At 44.2% G+C, this 23,373-nt stretch overlaps 1 protein-coding gene across 1 annotated transcript; it reads left to right on the forward strand.

Moving 5' to 3' along the window:
- Positions 1-1,937: 1,937 nt before the first annotated feature.
- Positions 1,938-22,175, forward strand: si:ch211-51a6.2 (neurotrypsin). Its single transcript, XM_021580465.3, has 14 exons — positions 1,938-2,415; positions 4,320-4,362; positions 8,423-8,665; positions 11,346-11,484; positions 11,601-11,779; positions 12,800-12,947; positions 16,814-16,992; positions 17,100-17,241; positions 17,375-17,589; positions 17,750-17,891; positions 18,097-18,375; positions 18,542-18,664; positions 18,974-19,254; positions 19,433-22,175. Exons 1-14 carry the CDS (start codon positions 2,338-2,340, stop codon positions 19,750-19,752), a joined length of 2,511 nt encoding a protein of 836 aa, XP_021436140.3. The 5' UTR covers positions 1,938-2,337; the 3' UTR covers positions 19,753-22,175.
- Positions 22,176-23,373: the final 1,198 nt, after the last annotated feature.

Here is a 23,373-nt window from a genome sequence, read left to right on the forward strand (position 1 = left end):
GCACAACACGTCAGCTGTATTTGACCCGCCAATCCGCTACACACAGCCTACATCGTTGTCACCATATTAGCTAAAATAACGTCATAGTCAGCATAGCTGATAGAGCTAACGCGTTAGTACGTCCGCTACAATCATGCAGTAACGTTACAGTGTACAGTCAGTATGCAGTTACACCGGCGGGCCCCGCTGGCAAAAAAAAATTGTAATACCAAAAGCTTACCTTGACTTGGAAGAGTTCCAGTGTCGTGTTAGAAAGTCATAGCCAGCTAGCTAACATAGCATCCCTCTGTTTGAGCAGAATGTTTCAGTAGGCTGTACTAACTAGCTGCATTTGCTAGCTAAGTAAGTGAAACTGAAAGTGAAACAAAATGATAATCTCTATTTCTCTCTTGCTTCTACATTTCGGAATAAATTAATTTGTTCAAAACTGGTGAACTATTGTCTTTTTCTCTTTGATGCAACCACTCACCACATGTTATAGACTGCAGCGCTAGCTAGCTGTAGCTTATGCTTTCATTATTAGATTCATTCCCTGAACCTTTGATTGTTCGGACAAGATGTCAGTTCATGCTGCAAGAGCTCTGGTAGGCTGCTGAGGCGACTGTAGACCTTTGCAAAATAGTGTTTTAATATAATTATATTTAGTATAATTTTATCAAAAAATTATGACTTTTTAAATGTTTTACCATTTACATTTTATGAAATTCCCTGAGGAGGATGGTCCTCCTCTGAGGAGTCTCCACTGCTGTAGGTGTAGGTCACACTTCCACACAGAATAAAAAATCATACGTTATCAAATTCGGGACACACCTTTAACACAGTTACTGATAAAACATAGCCAAAAGGCGTAGTCTATTTCAAACTCTAAAATTAGTCCAGAGCTAACAAATTCAAAATACTCTGTAGTTGACAAACAGGCATATATATGGGTCCAACATATCAGACAACCTGGCTTTTAAGTAAGCTCTGTGCATTAGGCTATACTGCTGCTGCCAACATGTGTTCATATGGCTTCAAAGTCTCATAAAATGTTTCCACTGCTGCCTCGGGTTGTGAGCAGTAGCCTAGCTTACTCTACTCCTGGAACGAATTTAGTGGGAGAATGACTAGTACTAGCCTATTGCCAATTACATATCTGGAGATCTCCATTAGCCAAGTATGGCACAATACCTGTCACGTTCTGACCTTTATTTTCCTTTGTTTTGTCTTTATTTAGTATGGTCAGGGCGTGAGTTGGGGTGGGCAGTCTATGTTTTGTATTTCTATGTTTAGGTTTCTTTTTCGGCCTAGAATGGTTCTCAATCAGAGGCAGGTGTCGTTAGTTGTCTCTGATTGAGAATCATACTTAGGTAGCCTGGGTTTCACTGTTGGGTTGTGGGTGTTTGTTTCCTGTGTCAGTGCCACACGGGACTGTTTCAGTTTGGTCTGGTTTTCGTTCATGGTCACATTTATTGTTTTGTAGTTCTTAGTGTTCAGTTTATGTTTTATAATAAACAATATGGACACTTACCGCGCTGCGTTTTGGTCCGATCCCTGCTACACCTCCTCTTCAGACGAAGAGGATGAAATCTGTCGTCACAATACCCTTGCCTAAATGAGAGTGCCACAGTGTCATGATCTATGTTATAGAATGTGTTTAGGTCTCGTTACTGCAAGGCAATATACATGTAATTGATCTTCGAGTTTAACTTTCCATGCTAGGAAAGCATAATTTGGAGATTAGTAATTTTATGTTTTTTGCGTTTTGGTGACTGGTTGAAATGACCGTCTACATCAAATCCAGGTGGAACATGTGTCATTAAATTCAGGCATATTCTTGATTTAATATCCAACAGCAATATTAAGTTAGGGGCCTACTCAGCCCAATCAAATATTCATTAATAAAACATGAAACCTTCACTCACCTACCTATCCTCTGAGCGCAGTAACGCCCCTTTACGCAAGTGCAATAGGCCTACAACTAAACCGCGTTGAGCTTGCTGTGTTGTTTATTGTCGACATATCGGCATATGTGGGCTGCGCAGAAGGCGAGAGGCGACAGCGTGTGTCTCTCACCGGTGTCTCCTTTCAGTGACACTTCCTCACTAGGAGGTTCGTCATTTATAGTCGAAGCTTGGAGCACCTCAGGGTGTGTAATGTCACATAGGAGTTTGGATTATTTAAAAAATATTTTTCCAGACAGAAAAACAAGCACATCGTCTCATTGTCCCCCGCCTAACTTTGGACGCTCAGTAGCGGGCTCTCTCTGGTCAGTGTCGCTTGCACTCGGAGGCTGGCTGTTTGTTTTGGATATGGGTGAAATCTGCTCAAGGTGCGGGCAATGACACATATAACAGGATGATGGACAAGGACGCTTTAAAAGGAATCTTCTCTCTGTCATTTGCATGGTGTTTTCTGGTTTCAGTTTCTGGAGAGGTATGTGTATCTTTCATCGTCACTGTGCGTTTTCTGTTTGCGAGGGGATATGTATTGACAACAGAAAGGTAAACAGGTGACCATAGATAACCAAATTCCTTACGATTTACATTCATTGGGAATATATAGGTAGGCTATAGACTTCGCGTAGTCTACTGGCTATATACTTTGCGTAGCCTATTGCCTATGTAACATAAACCTATGTGTAATTGCAAAAGGTATGCTGTGCGTGGCACCTTCTCGTGTGCCAGTAAACCCGCTTTCTGAGGTTAAACCATCCAAATTGGGCCACACATATTCACTTGAATGTATCATATTAGGCCTGCTCTGGTTCTGCAGTGCATCATTACTGAGCTTTCGCTTTTATTTTTCTTCCAATTATTTTATAGTGCCCTATGTAGGCTACATTTTCATTTCACTAAGGACTTTGCTCCCAGGAAAACTTAAGAACGAGTAATAGCCTATAGCCTACCCATATCAGTTTGTTTTATTGCCGGTGAAGGAAATAATTGGGACAGACCATCACCCTATCCTCAGCAATCAATCTTGGCTTGCTGTTGTCATAAGGTAACTCATCCTAAGATACTGTTAATACAGTATCACTTTGTAAAACATTTAAGATAAATAAATGCTGAGCTTTCCTAAATGCATTTCTGAAGGCTGACTGTGTGTCCTAAATTAGCCTTCACAGTAAGCGCGCCCATCAGCTGGTAAATACAACGATATTCCAGTATAAATTCGGTTGAATTGGACCCAATTATTTTTCTTCTCCGCCAGCGATTTCATTAGATGACGAGAAATAGTTTTGTCAAACCGCGCCATCCCTTGCGGAGGTCGTGCGTCAGAGTTTTCTCATCATGCGTTTTACAGTAGTTAAAGCCATGCACACTGATGTGTGCAATACTGAACCACCAAGAAAAATATAAAAACACTGGGGCAAATGCATTCAATGATATGTTCAAACTTCCTTGCAAATAGCAATTGATTCATATAGCCAATGACATTCCTTGCGAGCAACATTTTTGTAAAACATGGTTCGAGGCTGTAGGCTACATCATTTTAAAGTGACAACAAAAACACAAAAAAAGAGTAAAGGCAACGGTTGTAGGTTACTTGCTTGCACTTTATAACTTTCAATGTTAAATGCTATAAATGCTTATGAAGTGTAATGTTTATGAAATGCTTATGCATGTTTACAAATAATGAAATACTAATTTAGGAATAATGTGTATAAGCTACTATTTATAAATAGTTTATTAATTCTCATTCATGTTATTATGAAGAGTTACCCACTGAAAACGGTGAATTCATTTTTAAATGGGCTAAGGAACTACTCCTGTCCTTTCCCCCAAAGAATCCTTCTATGGAGAACTCCAGCTGCCCCTGTCTCCATTAGATTGACAGATGCAATTATTAGAGTTCAACTGATTAAGGCGCAGCTGTTTCCCATGCATGACAGTATTGATTTTAGTGGCCTGGGTGGGGATAGTGGTGCCACAAAGTAGAACCCTTTAACTTAACCCTTCAATAATTTAATTGCTTTCTGCATAGACATTCTAAACGATGCCACCTGCTCCCGGCCTCAGTGGTAAAATAGAAAGTAATTGAAAACAGATAGCAGAAGAGAAGAGGGATGAACATGGTTAACACAGTGTAACAATGCTTTTCACAGATCTACAGAATAGCATAGATAGGTTGAGTAAAACCATATTTCTACAAGTAGGCTACAATATAATACTAGAGAGAGAAAACGTTGTTCTGTATGAAGGCTGCAAACAATCCGACAGGCTACTTATGGGATATAAGGGACTACTTATGAACAGGCTTCCATAACCTAATGTGGAAAACTTGGTCTAAATTAAATAAGCCTGCAGTTTCATATTCTGTTGTCTTTTTTTTTGCAGGTCATCTCTCAAGATGGCTACCTAAATACTATGCAGAGTGCAGGTAGACACCTCTTTTCCTCTTCCTCTAATAGGTCTTGATTTCATCCATCCATCATTGTGATTCTGCCAAGTCATCCAAGGACATGGATGAATGACTCAGCAGCACTAATTGAATAGCCTAAATCAGGGATGGGCAACTCCAGTCCACGGGGGCCAGACTGCTGTCACACTTTTGTTCCAGCTAACATAGCGGACTCCAATAATCAACTAATCATGATCTTCAGTTTAGAATGCAATTCATTTATTCAGCTGTGTTTGCTAGGGATGGAGAAAGTGTGACACCAGTCCGGCCACAGAAGACTGGGGTTGTTCATCCCTGGCCTAAATGAACAAATCAAATCAAATGTATTTTGCCCTTCGTACATCAGCTGATATCTCAAAGTGCTGTACAGAAACCCAGCCTAAAACCCCAAACAGCAAGCAATGCAGGTGTAGAAGCACGGTGGCTAGGAAAAACTCCATAGAAAGGCCAAAACCTAGGAAGAAACCTAGAGATTAACCAGGCTATGAGTGGTGGCCAGTCCTCTTCTGGCTGTGCCAAGTGGAGATTATAACAGAACATGGCCAAGATGTTCAAATGTTCATAAATGACCAGCAGGGTCAAATAATAATAATCACAGTAGTTGTCGAGGGTGCAACAAGTCAGCACCTCAGGAGTAAATGTCAGTTGGCTTTTCATAGCCGATCATTAAGAGTAACTCTACCACTCCTGCTGTCTCTAGAGAGTTGAAAACAGCAGGTTTGGGACAGGTAGAATGTCCGGTGAACAGGTCAGGATTCCATAGCCACAGCCAGAACAGTTGAAACTGGAGCACCAGCACGGCCAGGTGGACTGGGGACAGCAAGGAGTCATCATGCCAGGTAGTCCTGAGGCATGATCCTAGGGCTCAGGTCCTCTGAGAGAAAGAGAGAATTAGAGAGCATACTTAAATTCACACAGGACACCGGATAAGACAGGAGAAGTACTCCAGATATAACAAACTGACCCTAGGCCCCCGACACATAAACTACTGCAGCATAAATACTGGAGGCTGAGACAGGAGGGGTCAGGAGACACTGTGGCCCCATCCGATGATACCACCGGACAGGGCCAAACAGGAAGGATATAACCCCACCCACTTTGCCAAAGCACAGCCCCCACACCACTAGAGGGATATCTTCAACCACCAACTTACCATCCTGAGACAAGGCAATCCTGAGACAATCCTAAGACAAGGAGTATAGCCCACAAATATCTCTGCCACGGCACAACCCAAGGGGGGGCGCCAACCCAGACAGGAAGATCACGTCAGTGACTCAACCCACTCAAGTGATGCACCCCGCCTAGGGACCTAGTGGGATGGTGTGGATGTGAGATGGCAAGGTGTTGTTTCAGCAAAATGTCACAATTTCAGAACAAAAGCTTGAAAAAGCCTCCCTCCTCTGCTAAATACGCTATTATAAGAGTAATTTGATGTCACCAGCGCTGCTGATGATCAGATGGTGATTCTAATTGAGCCTCTGAAGGTTGGGTTGATATTCAGGCAACGCTCAACTCCCTCATCAGTCTCTTTTGTTATTTCTCCCTCTCGCTCTCTCTTTCTGTCTCTCTCTCTCTTTCTGTTCAACAGTGGAGGCAGTCTGCTGGGAGTGTCGCTCTCTTTATCCACAGCCAAAAGACACATAACCAGCTCCCCTCTCCCACCCCCAAATTTGTCTCATTTTTAGGCTTTCATTTATGTAAATGAGTGTCCCTGATTTAAGAGCCCTGACATCATCTCTGATCGACTCTCACTCTCCAACAACCAGATGCTGTATGTCTGGTCCTTGTCTTTGGTGAAGTTATGTAATGGGGTCTCAAAAAGTCTGGGTCTTAAAGATGGTTGTGTCCGTTTGTGGCTCAACTATAGACACCCATCGGGGATAGAATGCAAGCTATGTTAAGATACTTTAGAGCTTAGTTAAACTGGGATGGACAGTGTGACAGATTTATGACACCAACGTGCATACTGAGTTTCTTGCTCTCAATACATGCATTTATATACTCACTCCCTATCTCATCCTCTGCATGGAAACAGATTATCCATGCATATACACATTCGATACAGCACATCTGCTTTCATGTGCTGGTGATGTTCCGGGTAACCTTTCGTAATAACGCTATCCATAACATTTCTGTCTCTGGCACACCCTCTTAATGTGTGAACTCTATCAAATATGTATCTCCTCCGATTATGCGATCTGAAAGGATTAGATAGGTGTAAGCAAAATTCTATACAAATCCACCTAATCTATCAAAGAGCCAGATGGATGTATTACCTTTACCTTGCTAGAGCTATTACCATATTGCTCATAGATATCCAATCCTTTAAGATCTACATGAAGTGACCAGGGTTTGGGACAAGGTGTCAATCTGGAATTGAGCAGAGTATTGCTCCTTCAAGATGTCTTTTCTCTCAGGCATCAGTCAGACACCCTCTCCAGTCTTAAGTCACTAAGCCTGTGCGAATGTGGACCAGCAGTCCCTCAAACAAACACAGACAGGGGTTAGGCCACTCACTGGGCGGGTGTAGATTTGCGAGCGATCGCTCACAGCTGTGAATGTTTACCCAGCGACACCTCAAAGGACTTGCGGTCCTTAATCCACTGGTTTAGAGCGTTCAGGACGAGGAGTTTAGGTGCGTGAAGAGGATATCTTTCTTTCCTGGCTGGACCCCAGTGCCCATTTCCACTTCCCTCCAATCTCCTCAGGGTTTAACACTTGGATCTAGAGGGATGTTAGCACGTCTCCCCTTCATATCCTATACAGTACACACACACTGATATGGCTGAGGTACAGCCACATCAGTTACACATCACAGGAAGCATGGGCCTAAAGCTAAAGATTATCTTACTTCTACTGAAGACTGACTGCTAGGCAGATAAGCGCATACATATCCCATTGAAAAGGGACTGATAATTCAGTTAGTTATAGTTGGTTCTGGATTTGCATTTAACTGACATTCCCAAGCAACTGTCTGTATTCTTTGCATGATGTATTACCAGACATTGATCCCTTGGAAATACATGGGTTATTTATGGATCAAGTTCAGGGCTGCCTCTGGCTCTGGTTGCCATTAAATGTCTGCCTCTGCATTAAACCACAGACCCTTCCCCCTGTTTTTAAAACTCAATCTGTGGACCAGATGTGTGTTTGTGTTTAATGGCCCACTCCTATTCAATGTGATGGGTCATCTTCACAAGTGGTCCCAGTGGTTCTTTAACCTGCATAGTTTAGAACGTAAGGCTGAGCTCAGGTTTTTCCGTAACGATCCCATCTCACGTTTTCTCAAAGCCAATTAGAGAATAGAGATGCAGCACTCGCAGACCCAGTTCAATGCATCTGTAATTAAAAAGCCCTGGATTACTCAGAGAATTGCATTGCAGTGAGTTTCAGTTAATCAGTACGCCCTTTAGGAACTAATGGCTTATGCACTGGATTCTGGACATGAGCATCCACCCCTCTTGAGGAATAGTTGTCTACCCCAAAGTTGTATATCTATCATCAAACTATGCTTTTGACAGCATTGAGAAAATAATTGTGAGGATTTGAATTTTTAAAATAATTTTAAGACCTGTATGCCTGGGGTGCATTTTAAGGACAAAAAAATAGAGATATATGCACGCACGGGCACCCACACACACACACACAGAGAGAGATGGCTGCAGTAAGGGCACAGGTTTTCAGGTTGTCTGAGAAGGTAGCCCACCACGCTCTGTGACTCAGCAAAGCAGACCTACACAAATACTCTGGCCCCTGCACTGCAGCAGCACGCTGTCAGTCTGACCAGCCAGGTGGCTCACTCCTTTACCTCTGAGGATGGAGAGAGAGGGGGAGGTGGAACCAAAAGAGAGAGAGACAAAGGAGAGGAAATTGTTTGAACGCCTGCCTGGCTTAATGTGACTTAATTATAAAACTCTGCTTTAACCCCCCTCCATCACTTCGTCTCACAAAAATGTGTATCGCTATACTGTATTAACTAAGCTTCAACAGAAGCTCATCCTTTGATTAACCCCTTGAATGCGAATGTGTCTCCCCCTAGCTCCTCTGTCCTGTTCAGAAGGCTTCACTGAGCTGGGCTACTACAACGGCTCTGTGTCTCAGACTGACTCTGGCTCGCCTTGCCTGAAGTGGACAGAGTTCCCAGACTACGTCCTGCAGTACCCAGGCCGGGGGCTGGGCGGCCACAGCTACTGCCGTAACCCTGACCGTGAGTCCAACCCCTGGTGCTTCTTCCGCCAGAGCTCTGGAGCCATCGGCTGGGCCTATTGTGACTGCCACCAGGGTGAGAATTTACAGACTGATACTTACTTCAAGGGAATCAATACTGCTGGGTAACTACCTGGAACCAGATTATTTATAGTGGTGTATGAATTCCAAAGGGACCAACAAATAATTGCGAGGTATCTTTGTATCTTTGCTGTGATTTTGGGGTGATCATGTTGCTCTGGCAGGATATCTATGCCTCTGACTATCTAGGGAACCTACAGTGCATTTGGAAAGTATTCGGACCCCTTCACTTTTTCCACATTTCTGTTACGTTACAGCCTTATTCTAAAATGGATTAAGTAAAAACATTTCCTTATCAATCTACACATAATGACAAAGCGAAAACAGGGTTTAGAAATGTTTGCAAATGTATTAAAAGTCAAAACAGAAATACCTTTTTTGCATAAGTATTCAGACCCTTTGCTATGAGATTTGAAATTGAACTCAGGTGCATCCTGTTTCCATTAATCATCGATGTTTCTACAACTTGATTGGAGTCCACCTTTGGTAAATTCAATTGATTGGACATGATTTGGAAAGGCACACACACCTGTTTATATAAGGTCACACAGTTGACAGTGCATGTCAGAGCAAAAACCAAGCCATAAGGCCGAAGGAATTGTCTGTAGAGCTCCGAGAGGCTCAGATCTGGGGAAGGGTAGAAAAACATTTGTGCAGGATTGAAAGTCCGAAAAACACAGTGGCCTCCATCATTCTTAAATTCTTAAACGGGCCAAACGCCCGGGCAATCGGGGGGAGAAGGGCCTTGGTCAGCGAGGTGACCAAGAAACCGATGGTCACTCTGACAGAGCTCCAGAGTTCCTCTGTGGAGATGGGAACCATCTCTGCAGCATTCCACCAATCGGGCCTTTATGGTACAGTGGCCAGACGGAAGCCACTCCTCAGTAAAAAGGCACATGACAGCACGCCAAAATGCACCTAAAGGACTCTGACCATGAAAAACAAGATTCTCTCGTCTGAAGAAACCAAGATTGAACTCTTTGGCCTAAATGACAGGCGTCACGTCTGGAGGAAACCATGCACCGCTCATCACCTGGCCAATACCATCCCTACGGTAAAGCATGGTGGTGGCCTTATGCTGTGGGAATGTTTTTCAGCGGCAGGGACTGGGAGACTAGTCAGGATCAAGGGAATGATAAACGGAGCAAAGTACAGAGAGATCCTTGATGAAAACCTGCTCCAGAGTGCTCAGGACCGTAAAGATTCACCTTCCAACAGGACAACGACCCTAAGCACACAGCCAAGACAATGCAGGAATGGCTTCGGGACAAGTCTCTGAATGTCCTTGAGTGGTCCAGCCAGATCCCGGACTTAAATCTGATCGAACATCTCTGGAGAGACCTGAAAATAGCTGTACAGCAATACTGTAATCGGTGCCAAAGGTCCTTCAACAAAGTACTGAGTAAAGGGTCTGAATACTTATGTAAATGTGATTTTTCAGTTAAATGTTTTTAACCTGTTTTTTCTTTGTCATTATGGTGTTTTCAGAGTAGATTGATGAGGGGGAAAAAACTATTTAATCGATTTTAGAATAAGGCTGTAACGTTACAAAATGCGGAAAAATTCTGAATTCTTCCCGAATGCACTGTATGTGCCTGTCTGCTTGTGTCTCTCAATCTGTCTGCACCCCATTATTTTTCTGTATGTCTGTCAGTTGGCTCCTCCCACTGTGTTTCCCACCTATCCATTAGGCAGCCGATATTGTTCTCTCCGTGACTCCCAACCCCTTTAGTAGTGTAAAGGCATCCACATACTGTCCATCGGTTCGGTTTGCTCCTAGCAGAACTCGGTCAAGTGAATGTCTGTGCTCGCATACTCCCTAAAGACCTTTGCTTGAAAAACAAGAAAAATGCTTGGAAAAAAAATCAAGAAATCTGTAATTAGTTTAGACTTTTTTTTGCTTAGTCTTGCAATTTTACATCTAGCTAAGATGTTTGGTGCAGTACTTCTCAAGTGAAAAAATGTGCATGAAAACTAGTGCACTGCAGACAGTAGGGCCTTGCTGCTGCTGTGCTCTCCCTCGTTGAATGACAGCAAACACTTCATTGAAGAATCCCATCCATAGTTCCCACCCCTACTGTTGACCAATCACAGATGAAGGGGCGTAGACTTCGGCTACCGAACTTCGACTTGCCTCAAGAACAAAAAAATGTTGTGTGCACAAATGGCCTGAAGAAAAACCCTACCGAACACCAAAACGTCAAAAATGGTTTCATAATATATGCTCAAACTGTTTAGACTGGGAAGCATGTGTCAGCCTTTACCCCTGCGTGTCCATTAGCCAACCATCTGTCTTTGTACTGGTCTGTCAGCACCTTGCTTGTATGTAGATATCCCCGTGTTGAAATATCTGTGTTTGCTGTCATTATGTCTGCCTCTTTTTAACTCTCCCAAGTTCTCTCTTTGAAACGGTTAACCTTTCTCAGGGTTTGTAGGCAATTTGACTTAGGGTGTGTGTGTCTGTCAGGTTGGAATAGGTAAGTGTTGCAAGACCCACAAACCAAGGATAATCTATACAATTATCCTGAGATAATCACACCTGTTGGATTCATGGTTGACTTGGTAGCAATTTGTCGGTCTACCTGTTTCTGGTGGGTGTGAGAGAGAGATGTCCCACCTGTCATTTCACAATCTCTGGTGCTGTTCCATATCTTAATGCCTTCTCTCCTCTCCAGGAGCTGCCAGGTTGGTAGGTGGGTCCTCCCCTCAAGGCGGGCGTCTGGAGGTATACCTAAATGGCCAGTGGGGGGCGGTATGTGACACACACTGGACCGACCGCGATGCCAGTGTGATCTGCAAACAGCTTGGACTGGGGTGAGAGCTACTGCCATACTTGTATCACTGCTTTGTGTGTGTGTCAAATCCTATCCTCCACTCCTGACTGTCCACCGGTCTTTTTCTCTCTGTCCATCCTGTCTTTCTGTCTGCAGTGAGATCGGCACGGCCCTCCAGCACTCCTACTTCGGGCCCGGCTCTGGACTCTTCCACTATGAACGCCTTGGCTGCCGTGGCAACGAAAACACTCTGCTGGATTGCAGGAGTCGGAAGTTTGTCACCAGCGACTGTAACCATGGAAACGAAGCGGGGGTGGTGTGTGCTGCACCTGAAGGTGAGGCTGTTGGAGATTTCAAAACATCCATGGGGATAAAGCATAGATTTCGCACAAGTGCTACACATACAGTATAAATGTAGTACATTTTACTTTACATGTGTACTAGGCCTACCAGTAGAGTTATCTAAAGTTGTGAAGAACCACTTCCCCTTTTTGAGTAAGACAGTGATAGAGAGAGACTGTGTACCCTCTCTCTTAAGAGTTTGTGTCCTTATCCCACCTCATTCAGAGCTGCTGCACCAGTTTGAGATTCGTGGCTAAGATTCATCTCCATAACACAAACACTGCAAGGCTAGAACAAGAACAGTCTCTTCTGAGCAGCACGGCCAAGAGGGAGCTGATGTTGCCTGCCTAGTCATTCACGTAGCTTTTAGAGCTCTCTGAGGCTGCCAGCTCTCACGGCTTCTACAGCACTCGTGTCATAGCGTCCCAAAGGGGCATAATGAACTACAACAGGGGTGTGTGTGTGTGTGTTTGTTTGTGTGCCTCCGCGTGTGTGTGCCTCTGCGTGTGTGTTAGGAGGGTAGAGAGAGGGGTGCCCAGAGGAGCAGGCCCTGGTGATATATTTAGTGTGGTGCGGTGAATTATTCAGTCTGGAACATTATGAGGGAGAGAGCTATCTGAGAGCCCTGAGCCCCTGTCAAACCACCTACCCCAAACAACCCTCCCACCTCCTCAACTTCTCTGCCAGGGCTGCTCACATACTCCGATTGCATAACTGATCCACCCCCCTTTCCTGCTCCCTGCATCCCGCACATACTTATACTTGCTGTAGTTTCAAATGACATGCCGGAGCGTTGAACCAAACTGAGCCAGTGTTAGGGGTCACAGCATTCCAACAGTTCTGTGGTTCAGATCACTTTATTTATCATGGCACTAGGCACGAGGTTATTTACATTTGCATTCATCAAGGAGACCATAAGTGGACAAGTAGATAACTTAGAAGACTGGTGGTTTCTATTGTAACATGATGCCAACTTGTTCTGCCAGGTAACTACTTTCTGCTGTCTTTTTCAGGCAATGGCGCCCCCTTGAGGTTGGTAGGTGGCCTGGAGGACTTCGAGGGTCGTGTGGAGGTGTACCATGATGGGAGGTGGGGCACCATCTGTGATGACCAGTGGGATGACATCGATGCTGAGGTGGTCTGTCGGCAACTGGGACTGGGGTGAGCAGCACTGGGGTTCTGATGGCTCATGAGCATGGTGCTTGGCTTGCAGGTAGCTTATGGGTTATTAATGTGATTCCCTCCACTAAATGTGACTCAGTTCCTATGTAGGTAAAAACTAGAGGTGATGCCCTATCAGTGGTAGCAAGGGTTCCCAGGCATGAAGTTGCCCACCAACCAAGGCTCTCTGCACTCCACAAAGCTGGATGCACTCCTGCTAGGATAGCCTTATTTACACTGCTGCATTCCCACTGAGTGAACTATATTAATATAGATGAACGGAAGGCATGCATTTTTGATGGCCTACAGTGTTTTGGGTTGTTGCTCTGCTGGAGAGGAGCCAGCTGAACCAGATTATTCAGATGTCATCGTTGCTCTTAGCAGATCACCCACATGTAGCCACGCACACAAAATGAGTGGCTTACAGTACGTTTGATTTATTTATTTTATTGAACCATTATTTAACTAGGCAAGTTAGTTGAGAACAAATTCCTATTTACAATGATGGCCTACCAAAAGGCAAAAGGCCTCCTGCGGGGATGGGGGCTGGGATAATATATATATATATATATATAGGACAAAACACACATCATGACAAGAGAGACCTAAGACAACAACATAGCAAGGCCACACATGACAACACACCATGGTAGCAACACAACATGGTACAAACATTATTGGGCACAGACAACAGCACAAAGGACCAGTAGGTAGAGACAACAATACGCAAAGCAGCCACAACCGTCAGTAAGAATGTCCATGATTGAGTCTTTGAATGAAGAGATTGAGATAAAACTGTCCGTTCAAGTCACTAGCTGCAGCGAACTGAAAAGAGGAGCGACCCAGGGATGTGTGTGCTTTGGGGACCTTTAACAGAATGTGACTGGCAGAACGGGTGTTGTATGTGGAGGATGAGGGCTGCAGTAGATATCTCAGATAGGGGGGGAGTGAGGCTAAGAGGGTTTTATAAATAAGCATTAACCAGTGGGTCTTGCGACGGGTATACAGAGATGACCAGTTTACAGAGGAGTATAGAGTGCAGTGATGTGTCCTATAAGGAGCATTGGTGGCAAATCTGACGGCCGAATGGTAAAGAAAATCAGATCTATAAATGATGTCTCCGTTAACTAGCATGGGTAGGATGGTCATCTGAATCAAGGTTAGTTTGGCAGCTGGGGTGAAAGAGGAGTGATTACTTTAAAGGAAACCAAGTGTTGATTTAACTTTAGCCTGCAGCTTGATATGTGCTGAGAGAAGGACAGTGTACCGTCTAGCCATACTCCCAAGCTCTAAACCCTCATAGGTAGTAATCACACCTGTGGGGAGAGGAGCATTCTTCTTACCTGAACCACATTACCTTTGTTTTGGAGGTGTTCAGAACCAAGTTAAGGGTAGAGAATGCTTGTTGGACACTAAGAAAACTTTGTAGAGCACTTAACACAAAATCTGGGAAGGGGCCAGCTGAGTATAAGACTGTATCATCTGCATATAAATGGATGAGAGAGCTTACTACTGCCTCAGCTATGTTGTTGATGTAAATTGAGAAGAACGTGGGGCTTAGGATCGAGCCTTGGGGTACTCCCTTGGTGACAGGCAGTGGCTGAGACAGTAGATTTTCTGACTTTATACACTGCACTCTGAGTGAGGCAGTTAGAAAACCAGGCCAAAGAACCCTCAGACACCAATACTCCTTAGACGGCCCACAAGAATGTAATGGTCTACCGTATCAAAACCTTTGGACAAGTCAAAAATAGCAGCACAACATTGCTTAGAATAAAGGGCAATGGTGACATCATTGAGGACCTTTAAGGTTGCAGTGACACATCCATAACCTGAGCGGAAACCAGATTGCATACCCGAGATAATACGATAGACATCAACAAAGCCAGTCAGTGATTTAAAGAGCTCAGCCATGTGCTTCTTGTCAGTAACATCCACATCATCAACATTAAGGTACATGGGCAGCTGTGTGTGTGTGTGTGTGTGTGTGTGGGGTGGGGGGGTTATTCTTAAAAGTAACTAACTTTGGCCTTCCGGATCTGAGTGCACTTATTTCTCATTTGCTGAACGAGTGCCAGTCAACCTGGGTATGCATGTGCCGAGCCTTTCGCCAAATGCAATTCTTGATGTGGAGTAACTGCAAGATCACGGTCGAACCAGAGGCTCAACCTGTTTTTAGTTCTCATTATCTTTATGGGGGCGTGTTTGTTAACAATACCACAGAAAATATCAAAAATGAAAGGCCAAGCGTCCTCGACAGAGGCGATAAAGCGGATTCTATACCATTTTACAGAGGCCAGAGCAAGCATTGTCATGAACATAATTTTTTTTTAGCAAGCGTCTATGACAAATCAGGACAGGTCGTTTCACTGAGCAGTGTTACAGCAGTGACACAAGCTGTAAAACAGTAATCACTAAGGTCATTACAGAAAACACCAGACTAATACCTATCAGGATTATTTGTGAGGATAACATCGAGGAGAGTAGCCTTTTCTAGGTGTTTGGAGTCATACCTTGTGGGATTGGTAATAATCTGAGAAAGATTTGGGGAGTCCCATTGCTTTAGGACTTGGTCAGGTAGTTTAAGCATGTCCCAGTTTAGGTCACCTGGCAGGACAAATTCAGACTTAGTGTAAGGGGCCAAGAGAGAGCTTAGGGCAGGTAGGGTACATACTGGTGCTGATGGAGGATGATAGCACCCAGCAACAGTCAACAAATAGTTATTTGAAAGTTTAATGTGTAAAACCAGCCAATCAAATTGTTTGGGGTCAGACCTGGTGGAGACAACAGAGCACTGAAGGTGATCCTTGGTAAAAAAAAAAACTGCCACTCCCCCACCTTTGGAAGATCTGTCTGGCCGAAAAAGGTTATAACCAGAAAGGTTAACATCAGTATTTAAAACACTCTTCCTGAACAACTTCTCAGTAATGACCAACATCTGGATTGGAGCTGTGAACCCACACTTTCAATTGATCCATTTTAAGTAATAAGCTTCTAGTGTTAACATGCAGAGAACCCAGGCTTTTACAAGAGCAGAAATCAGTGAAGCAGATATCAGAGCACAAGTCAGAATTGGGGCTAGCAACTGTAGATGGGCCAGGGTGTACATGCACATTTCCAGACATCATCAACAGTAATACAATCAAGGTACGGCACAGGACAGGGAGAGCTCTGCAGTGCTGATTTATGACATCTGCATCAGATGGCAACAAGATCATATTGTACAGCAATTTCATCAGGTAACATGAATACAAAGCCAGCGAGAGGTGGTTAGAATAGGATGTTAGGCCAAAAGTCTGTGTAACCTATAGAGAGTCAGAGTCCCGAGTGTGGGAACAAACAGTCTGTCCCACAGTTGGGAAAAGAAAGTTCGTAGTCAACAAAGCATACAGGAATCATGAGGCAAATAGCAAAATGTTCTATATTTAATTTTTTCTTGTACGACTCGAGGCTAGCCATGGTAAGTTCAGAGTCACTCGCACCAACAGTGCGTGTGTACAAAGAGTGAATAAACAAAAAAGCAAAGTGGATCGGTCTCAGGACACTTTTCAGATATTCCACGGGTCATTAATAATTCATTTCTCAATTATATTGACTATGTTTGGTGTGCATGAGTGTTGAAACAGGGACTGGGGTTTTTGTGCCATGTAAATGTATTTATCTGCTCTGTAAGTGCATGTTTTTGTGCTCTGTACAGTACCCTTAAAGCCTGTTAACTTGGTGGGAATACATTTATATGTGTACATTTGAATGACCCTTGAGTGGTTGCCATATATTGTTTACATGTTGTCCATATATGGTGTTTGTATTTCTTGTGTGAGTTAGTCATATGGTCATTGCGTATGCCTGTGTGTGTGTCCACTCAGGGGTGTACCGAAGGCTTGGACGTGGGCTCACTTTGGCCAGGGCTCTGGTCCCATCCTCCTGGATGGGGTGCAGTGTACAGGCAACGAGCTCTCCCTGGAGGAGTGTCCCCACAACAACTGGCAACAACACAACTGTGACCACATGGAGGATGCTGGCGTGTCCTGTAACCCATATACAGGTCAGGAGTCAGGACAGGAACACTATGTGTATGTAAACACCCAGAACATTACACATATTTGTATGCAAAACACATACACACTGTTTCAAACACACACCGTGTTGCAGATGGTGTAGTACGGCTGGTGGGGTCTGACAGTCCCTGGGAAGGTCGTCTGGAGGTGTACCACTCTGGGGACTGGGGTACGGTGTGTGACGACAACTGGACTGAGCACCACGCACAAGTGGTGTGTAGACAGCTTGGCTTCAGGTCGGTCTACAGGAGTCCTTATATGTACAAATACAATCTGAACATGGGAAGTAGGTGTATCTGTATTAATAGTGTTGTGATATTGTTGTAATAGTGTAGTGATACTGTAGTAATGGCGTATTTTGTCCAGCAGAGGGCGTGCAGAGGTGACATCAGACGGGCTGTACGGAGAGGGCACAGGGCTGATCCTGCTGGATGAGGTGCAGTGTAAAGGCTCAGAGGCCACCCTGCTTGCCTGCGGGCACGCCGAGTGGGGTCGCCATGATTGCTCCCACAGCGAGGACGTAGGGGTGCGCTGTGAGAGGGGGGGAGAGACCAATGAGGTGCCAGGGTTGCCACGCATCGCAGGTAGGCCAACTAACTGTACCCACTGAGATTGCATAAGAAATCAAATCAAAGTTCCTATCCACATATCTCTGTTAGATGTCTTATCTTCTCTGGTGAATATTGCAAAGAAAATTCAAATTCATACATTGCGGTTTATGGTGGTTCTCTGTTCTGGTCCCAGGCCCTCTGGTGCGACTGGTTGCTGGAGAGAGCCGGAAGGAGGGGCGTGTGGAGGTGTTTCTGAACGGCCAATGGGGGAGCGTGTGTGATGACGGCTGGAATGACGTCAATGCTGCAGTGGTCTGCAGGCAGTTGGGATTTGTGTAAATATGGATTTTCTTCTCATATTTCTCCCTGTTAATGTATCATATCCTTTCCCTCATCTGTGGTATACCTCAAAGTCAAGTATGTGGTTAGACACCTGGGGTTTCCCTGTCTCTGAGTGATCAACTCTTACTTTAACTGCCATTCAGGAGATGGGGACATTTAGGAATTTTGAAATGTACTTTTCACTTGGCTCTTCCTCAGTGGGGTGTCGAAGGCTCGCTCCATGGCATATTTTGGAGCAGGCAAGGGCCCCATCCACCTGGACAATGTGAGGTGCATGGGGGCTGAGGTGTCCCTGGGGGAGTGTCCGGCCGAGGGAGAGGACGCCCATGACTGCAAGCACAGCGAAGATGCAGGGGTCATCTGTGACTACGTCCCCGAGCCGGTGGGAGATGGCGCCATAATAACGCAGACCTGCGGCATGAGACCAAACACACAGCGCCGCAGGAGGAGGATAATTGGAGGGGACAAGTCAATCAGGTACACTGTAAACACACGCACGTACAAAGGGTTATATTACTTTGTATCACTGCATAGATACTGTATATGCAAAACACATTACACAAGTCAAATGATCACATTATCAAGTCATCCATGATCTATTTCTACATATGTTATCTCTCCTCCCCTGGTTGTGCTGTGTTAGGGGGGACTGGCCATGGCAGGTGTCTCTGTGGCTCAAGTCCCAGTCCAAAGGGAACCATCCACTGTGTGGAGCCACGCTCATCAACTCCTGCTGGGTCCTGACTGCTGCACACTGCTTCAAGAGGTGGGACACAGAGACGTCTAGTGTTCAATGATGGAATTGCAGTGACTTCTAAAAATGACATGTGTCACGCATACAATAAATTATCTATCAAGGAGCTTGTCTATGTCAATAATTGTATAAAGTATTCTTAGTAAGAGATTGACACGCCACTGATAAGTGAAACTTTCTTGAGTCACTGTCTTGATCTTTTCAGCTTGGCTTCTTTTCAGCTTGGCTTCTTTTCAGTCTGGCTTCTTTTCAGCTTGGCTTCAACTTCCTCAGACCTTGATTTCGTGTCCTCTTCTTTTTCGTCCTCTCTCCCTCTCTTAGGTTTGGCGGGGACCCATCGCGCTACGTGCTGCGACTGGGTGACTACCACACGGAGGAGAGGGATGACTTTGAGCGCAGCCTGTCCCCGGAGCGCATCATCATTCACAGGAAGTACCACAGCCAGGGCTGGGAGTATGACATTGCCCTGCTTAGACTGAAGGGCACCGAAGGCAACTGTGTGGCCTTTAACCCTCATACCAACTCAGCCTGCCTCCCTGCGCCTGGCAGCAAGTGGGGGAAGAGGCCAGCCGCCTGTGTCATCACAGGGTGGGGCATCACAGGTGCTGAACATGAGCCTCTCTGTTACAGACAGTTCCTTTTTTGTTTATATTGGAATCAGCCATTTGATCTGTTCATTGCTTGATATTTTATGTGAGAGCATTTCCATGGATTTTGCCTCTCTCTCTCTTATCTCTCTGTTCGTCCCTCACTTTCTCATTCTCGCTCTCTCTTTCTCAGACTCGGAATACTCCCGTACCCTGCTGCAGGCCTGGGTTCCCCTGCTGCCCTCCTGGAAGTGTAAGAAGCGATATGGCGAGCGCTATACCAGCCGCATGCTGTGTGCGGGCAGCCTGTCGGACCGTCGGCGCGTGGACAGTTGCCAGGGTGACAGCGGTGGTCCCCTGGTGTGTCAGGGAGAGGGGGGCCGCTGGGTGCTGACGGGGGTCATCTCCTGGGGTCATGGCTGTGGTGATCCCTCCTTCCCTGGGGTGTACACGCGGGTCAGCAGGTTCCTGCGCTGGATTGACCAAGTCACCAACAACCCTCCAAGGATCTGATGCTGCTACTGTGCCATTGGACAGCTCACTTTATCATATGACTTTGGGGAGGTGGGGGGATTAAAGGCGCAGTGACCGGTTAGAGAGGGTTACCACATCCGGGTATCTGCTCACGGTCTCACTCATAAAGTTGCACATCCAGCAGAGCGCTTTTAAGTCACTTTTTGTTTTGCATACACTTTGAGAAGCCTGTATGGCATTGTGCATTCTTGGTTGTGTGGAAATACCACTTTGATGAGAGCATTTAATGCATCAATGGTTCAATTATGAGAGCCAGACTGCATAGGTGAATGACATTGCACTAGAATGCATGCCATAGTATCACACTGCGACACCTGTGAAAAGCCAATTAATGGTGCCAATGGGAGGAAGTCTAGTCAGAAGCATTAGGTGGAGTATCATTAAGGTACAATATTGTATATTTACAGTACATATGGCTTCTAAATTAATAATTGTTTCATGAACATTCCTGTTGTGCATGCATTTTAACTTATGCCTATGCTAATGTGCTCCACTCTTGATTGAAACAATTGGCCAAATTGGTCAGCTTACAGATCGCTGGTTTAGATCATATGAGAGGCATGAGTGGGCCTTTGAGGCTCTGTATATGTGGCAATGATGACATGGCTTCTCACAAAGGCTTAAATTATGTCTGCCTGTTTGCCTGCCCACATACAGTATCCATCTGTCAACCAATTTCTGTTAAAAAGCTGCACTTTCCTATCAGCATTATGTGAAGCCAGAGGGGGCGGGGTGAGTGTGTGTGTGTGTGTGTGCAAGCATGTCCGTGTGAGAGAGTGTGTGTGTTTACATGTATTGTGTGCACTGTCAATTTATTTTTCATACATCATCTCAATTCTATATCATATCTGAGTTTTTGTCTCAAGTTGCAGTGCAATTCCCAAATGATCCATGCAATCTTCTCATCATTCTTATATAGTTTGACAAACATGAACACATCTTACATACTTACCAAGCCTATACAGTGCAGACGTAACATGGTCACATGCCACTCTGATTTTGAAACGCTCATACTGAGGAGATGTCTAAGCTTCATGTGGTTATTACTAACGCAAAAATTACAACTGTCTGGTTTTAGTACTTCAATCCCAATAGGAAACAAAACTAACGACTCCCCTGTACACTTGCTGGAATGTTTGTTTACAGTTTCCACTGAACGTTCAAACCTTATTTTGTTATATGGGGCTTTAAGTCACATGACTGCATGTTTCCGATTGTCACTGAACAACTATTTATTTTGTGATATTTTCTTTAAAACAATCTTCAGACTCTCGCTCCTGCCACTGTTGCTTTTTCATTGAAGGATTTTTATTCAACTCCAGAATGCTATAGGTCTACTGTACTAGAGGTCGACTGATTATGATTTTTCAACGCCGATACCGATTTATTGGAGGACCAAAAAAAAGCTGATACCGATTAATCGGTCATTTTTTAAAAATGTATTTGTAATAATGACAATTACAACAATACTGAATGAACACTTTTATTTTAACTTAATATAATGCATCAATAAAATCAATTTAGCCTCAAATAAATAATGAAACATGTTCAATTTGGTTTAAATAATGCAAAAACAAAGTGTTGGAGAAGAAAGTAAAAGTGCAATATGTGCCTAAAAGCTAACGTTTAAGTTGCTTGCTCAGAACATGAGAACATATGAAAGCTGGTGGTTCCTTTTAACATGATTCAATATTCCCATGTAAGAAGTTTTAGGTTGTAGTTATTTTAGCAATTATAGGACTGGGTTCCGAAGAGCTGCTGGCAAACACACGAAAGTGCTGTTTGAATGAATGCTTACGAACCTGCTGGTGCCTACCATCACTCAGTCAGACTGCTCTATCAAATCATAGACTTAATTATAACATAACACACAGAAATACGAGCCTTTAATGCTAGCTAGCAACTTACCTTGGTTTCTTGCTGACCTCGCGTAACAGGTAGTCAGCCTGCCACGCAGGCTCCTAGTGGAGTGCAATGTAAGGCAGGTGGTTAGAGCGTTGGACAAGTAACCGGAAGGTTGCAAAAACAAATCCCGGAATCCCTGCGCTGACATGGTAAGAATCTGTCTTTCTACCCCTGAACAAGGCAGTTAACCCACCGTTAACTAGGCCGTCAAGGAAAATAAGAATGTGTTCTTAACTGACTTGCCTAGTTAAATAAAGGTGTAATTAAAAATAAAAAAAAATAGGCAAATCGGTGTCCAAAAATATTGATTACCGATTGTTATGAAAACTTGAAATCGGCCCTAATTAATCGGCCATTCCGATTAATCGGTCAACCTCTATACTGTACACACCTCTCTTCATACATATCCTGTAAGTACTCTGTATAAAATACCTTGAATGTTAAGGTGAATATATATAATGTGTTCTTGAGTGGTGCCATTAAATATCTGAGTCACTCTTGTGTTTCATGACTATTATGTTGCTCCAATATTACTCATCCTGCTCAGCACATCAGAATTACAGCTCTAATGACAATTTTCCATGTGCTTGTCTTATTCATCATGACATTTTCCTGTAGGCTACTTTGTCTTGAAGGCATCTTGGGTATTGGCAGATTGCAGAGGTTTCAGCACATGGAAAATGATGTCATACTTTTAGGATCATGCTGACCAATTGAATTGCAACCTGAAACCCCCTCCTGTACTTACTCTTATATAGTGTTTCAAGAGAAGTCAGAAAATAGTGCTGCAAAAAAAAACATTGTTTTACAATATGTCAGTGCTGTGTTTGCAGATCAAACTGTAATAATAGCTGAATGGGATTCTGCCCAAGATTGGTGGTGCTTAATTGCTACACGTTCACATTTGGCGCACAATTGCAATACTACCTGCACAAGAGTAATCATTGATGTTGACAGAAGTAAACTCTCCTAAACCAAGCTGGCACTCTGGTTCTTATCCCATGAGGCAAACCTGGCAAGGAGCAGGCCCATTGAGCGATCTGAAGTTTCTTGCTTTGTGCCTAAAATGTGTCACTGTCCCGAATCAAACATTTTTGAGGAACAAAGACAGACGACAGAAAGGGAATCCAGGCTGGGTTTCCTACACTCCTTCTAGGCTCACTCTGTGAATGTTAGAACAGCTACTTTTGAAACGATTCTTTCATTCTTATGTGTATATATAGACTGCTGGCATGTTCTGAGGTCTTGGATTAGCTCTTTGTTTTGCATTAGTCAGTTTGTGAATACCATGGCAGATGCTAAAAGAAGGGAAAACACTGATATGCTACAATGACAGAATGAAATGGAAACAAACTGACATCAAACCGCCTATATTTTTTTCTGAATTGCTGAAGAGACATCAACTGTGCAGTGGCCAATTGATCAAATAGAGGTCATGATTCTTATCACAACTCTATTAAGGTGCCTACAGATGGGCCGCGGTAAATGGCAATTGAACCACGAGAAAATCTGCCAACCGTGTGTAGAGACCAGTGGTCCCGGTTGTTGCCAGCTTGAATGTTGTCATTGATTGGTTGACAAGATGAACTCCGCTCATTGGTTAATCATGCACGGCGGCCACTCAAGACTTAATTTCATCTTTCGGCGCCACGATCGCCAAGCCAGTGGCGCCGTTTACGGGAGCGAGCATCACAA

Source organism: Oncorhynchus mykiss, chromosome 23 (genome assembly GCF_057628025.1).
Source record: "Oncorhynchus mykiss isolate SJ-2025 chromosome 23, ASM5762802v1, whole genome shotgun sequence".
In the NCBI taxonomy this organism is placed as follows: Eukaryota; Metazoa; Chordata; class Actinopteri; order Salmoniformes; family Salmonidae; genus Oncorhynchus; species Oncorhynchus mykiss.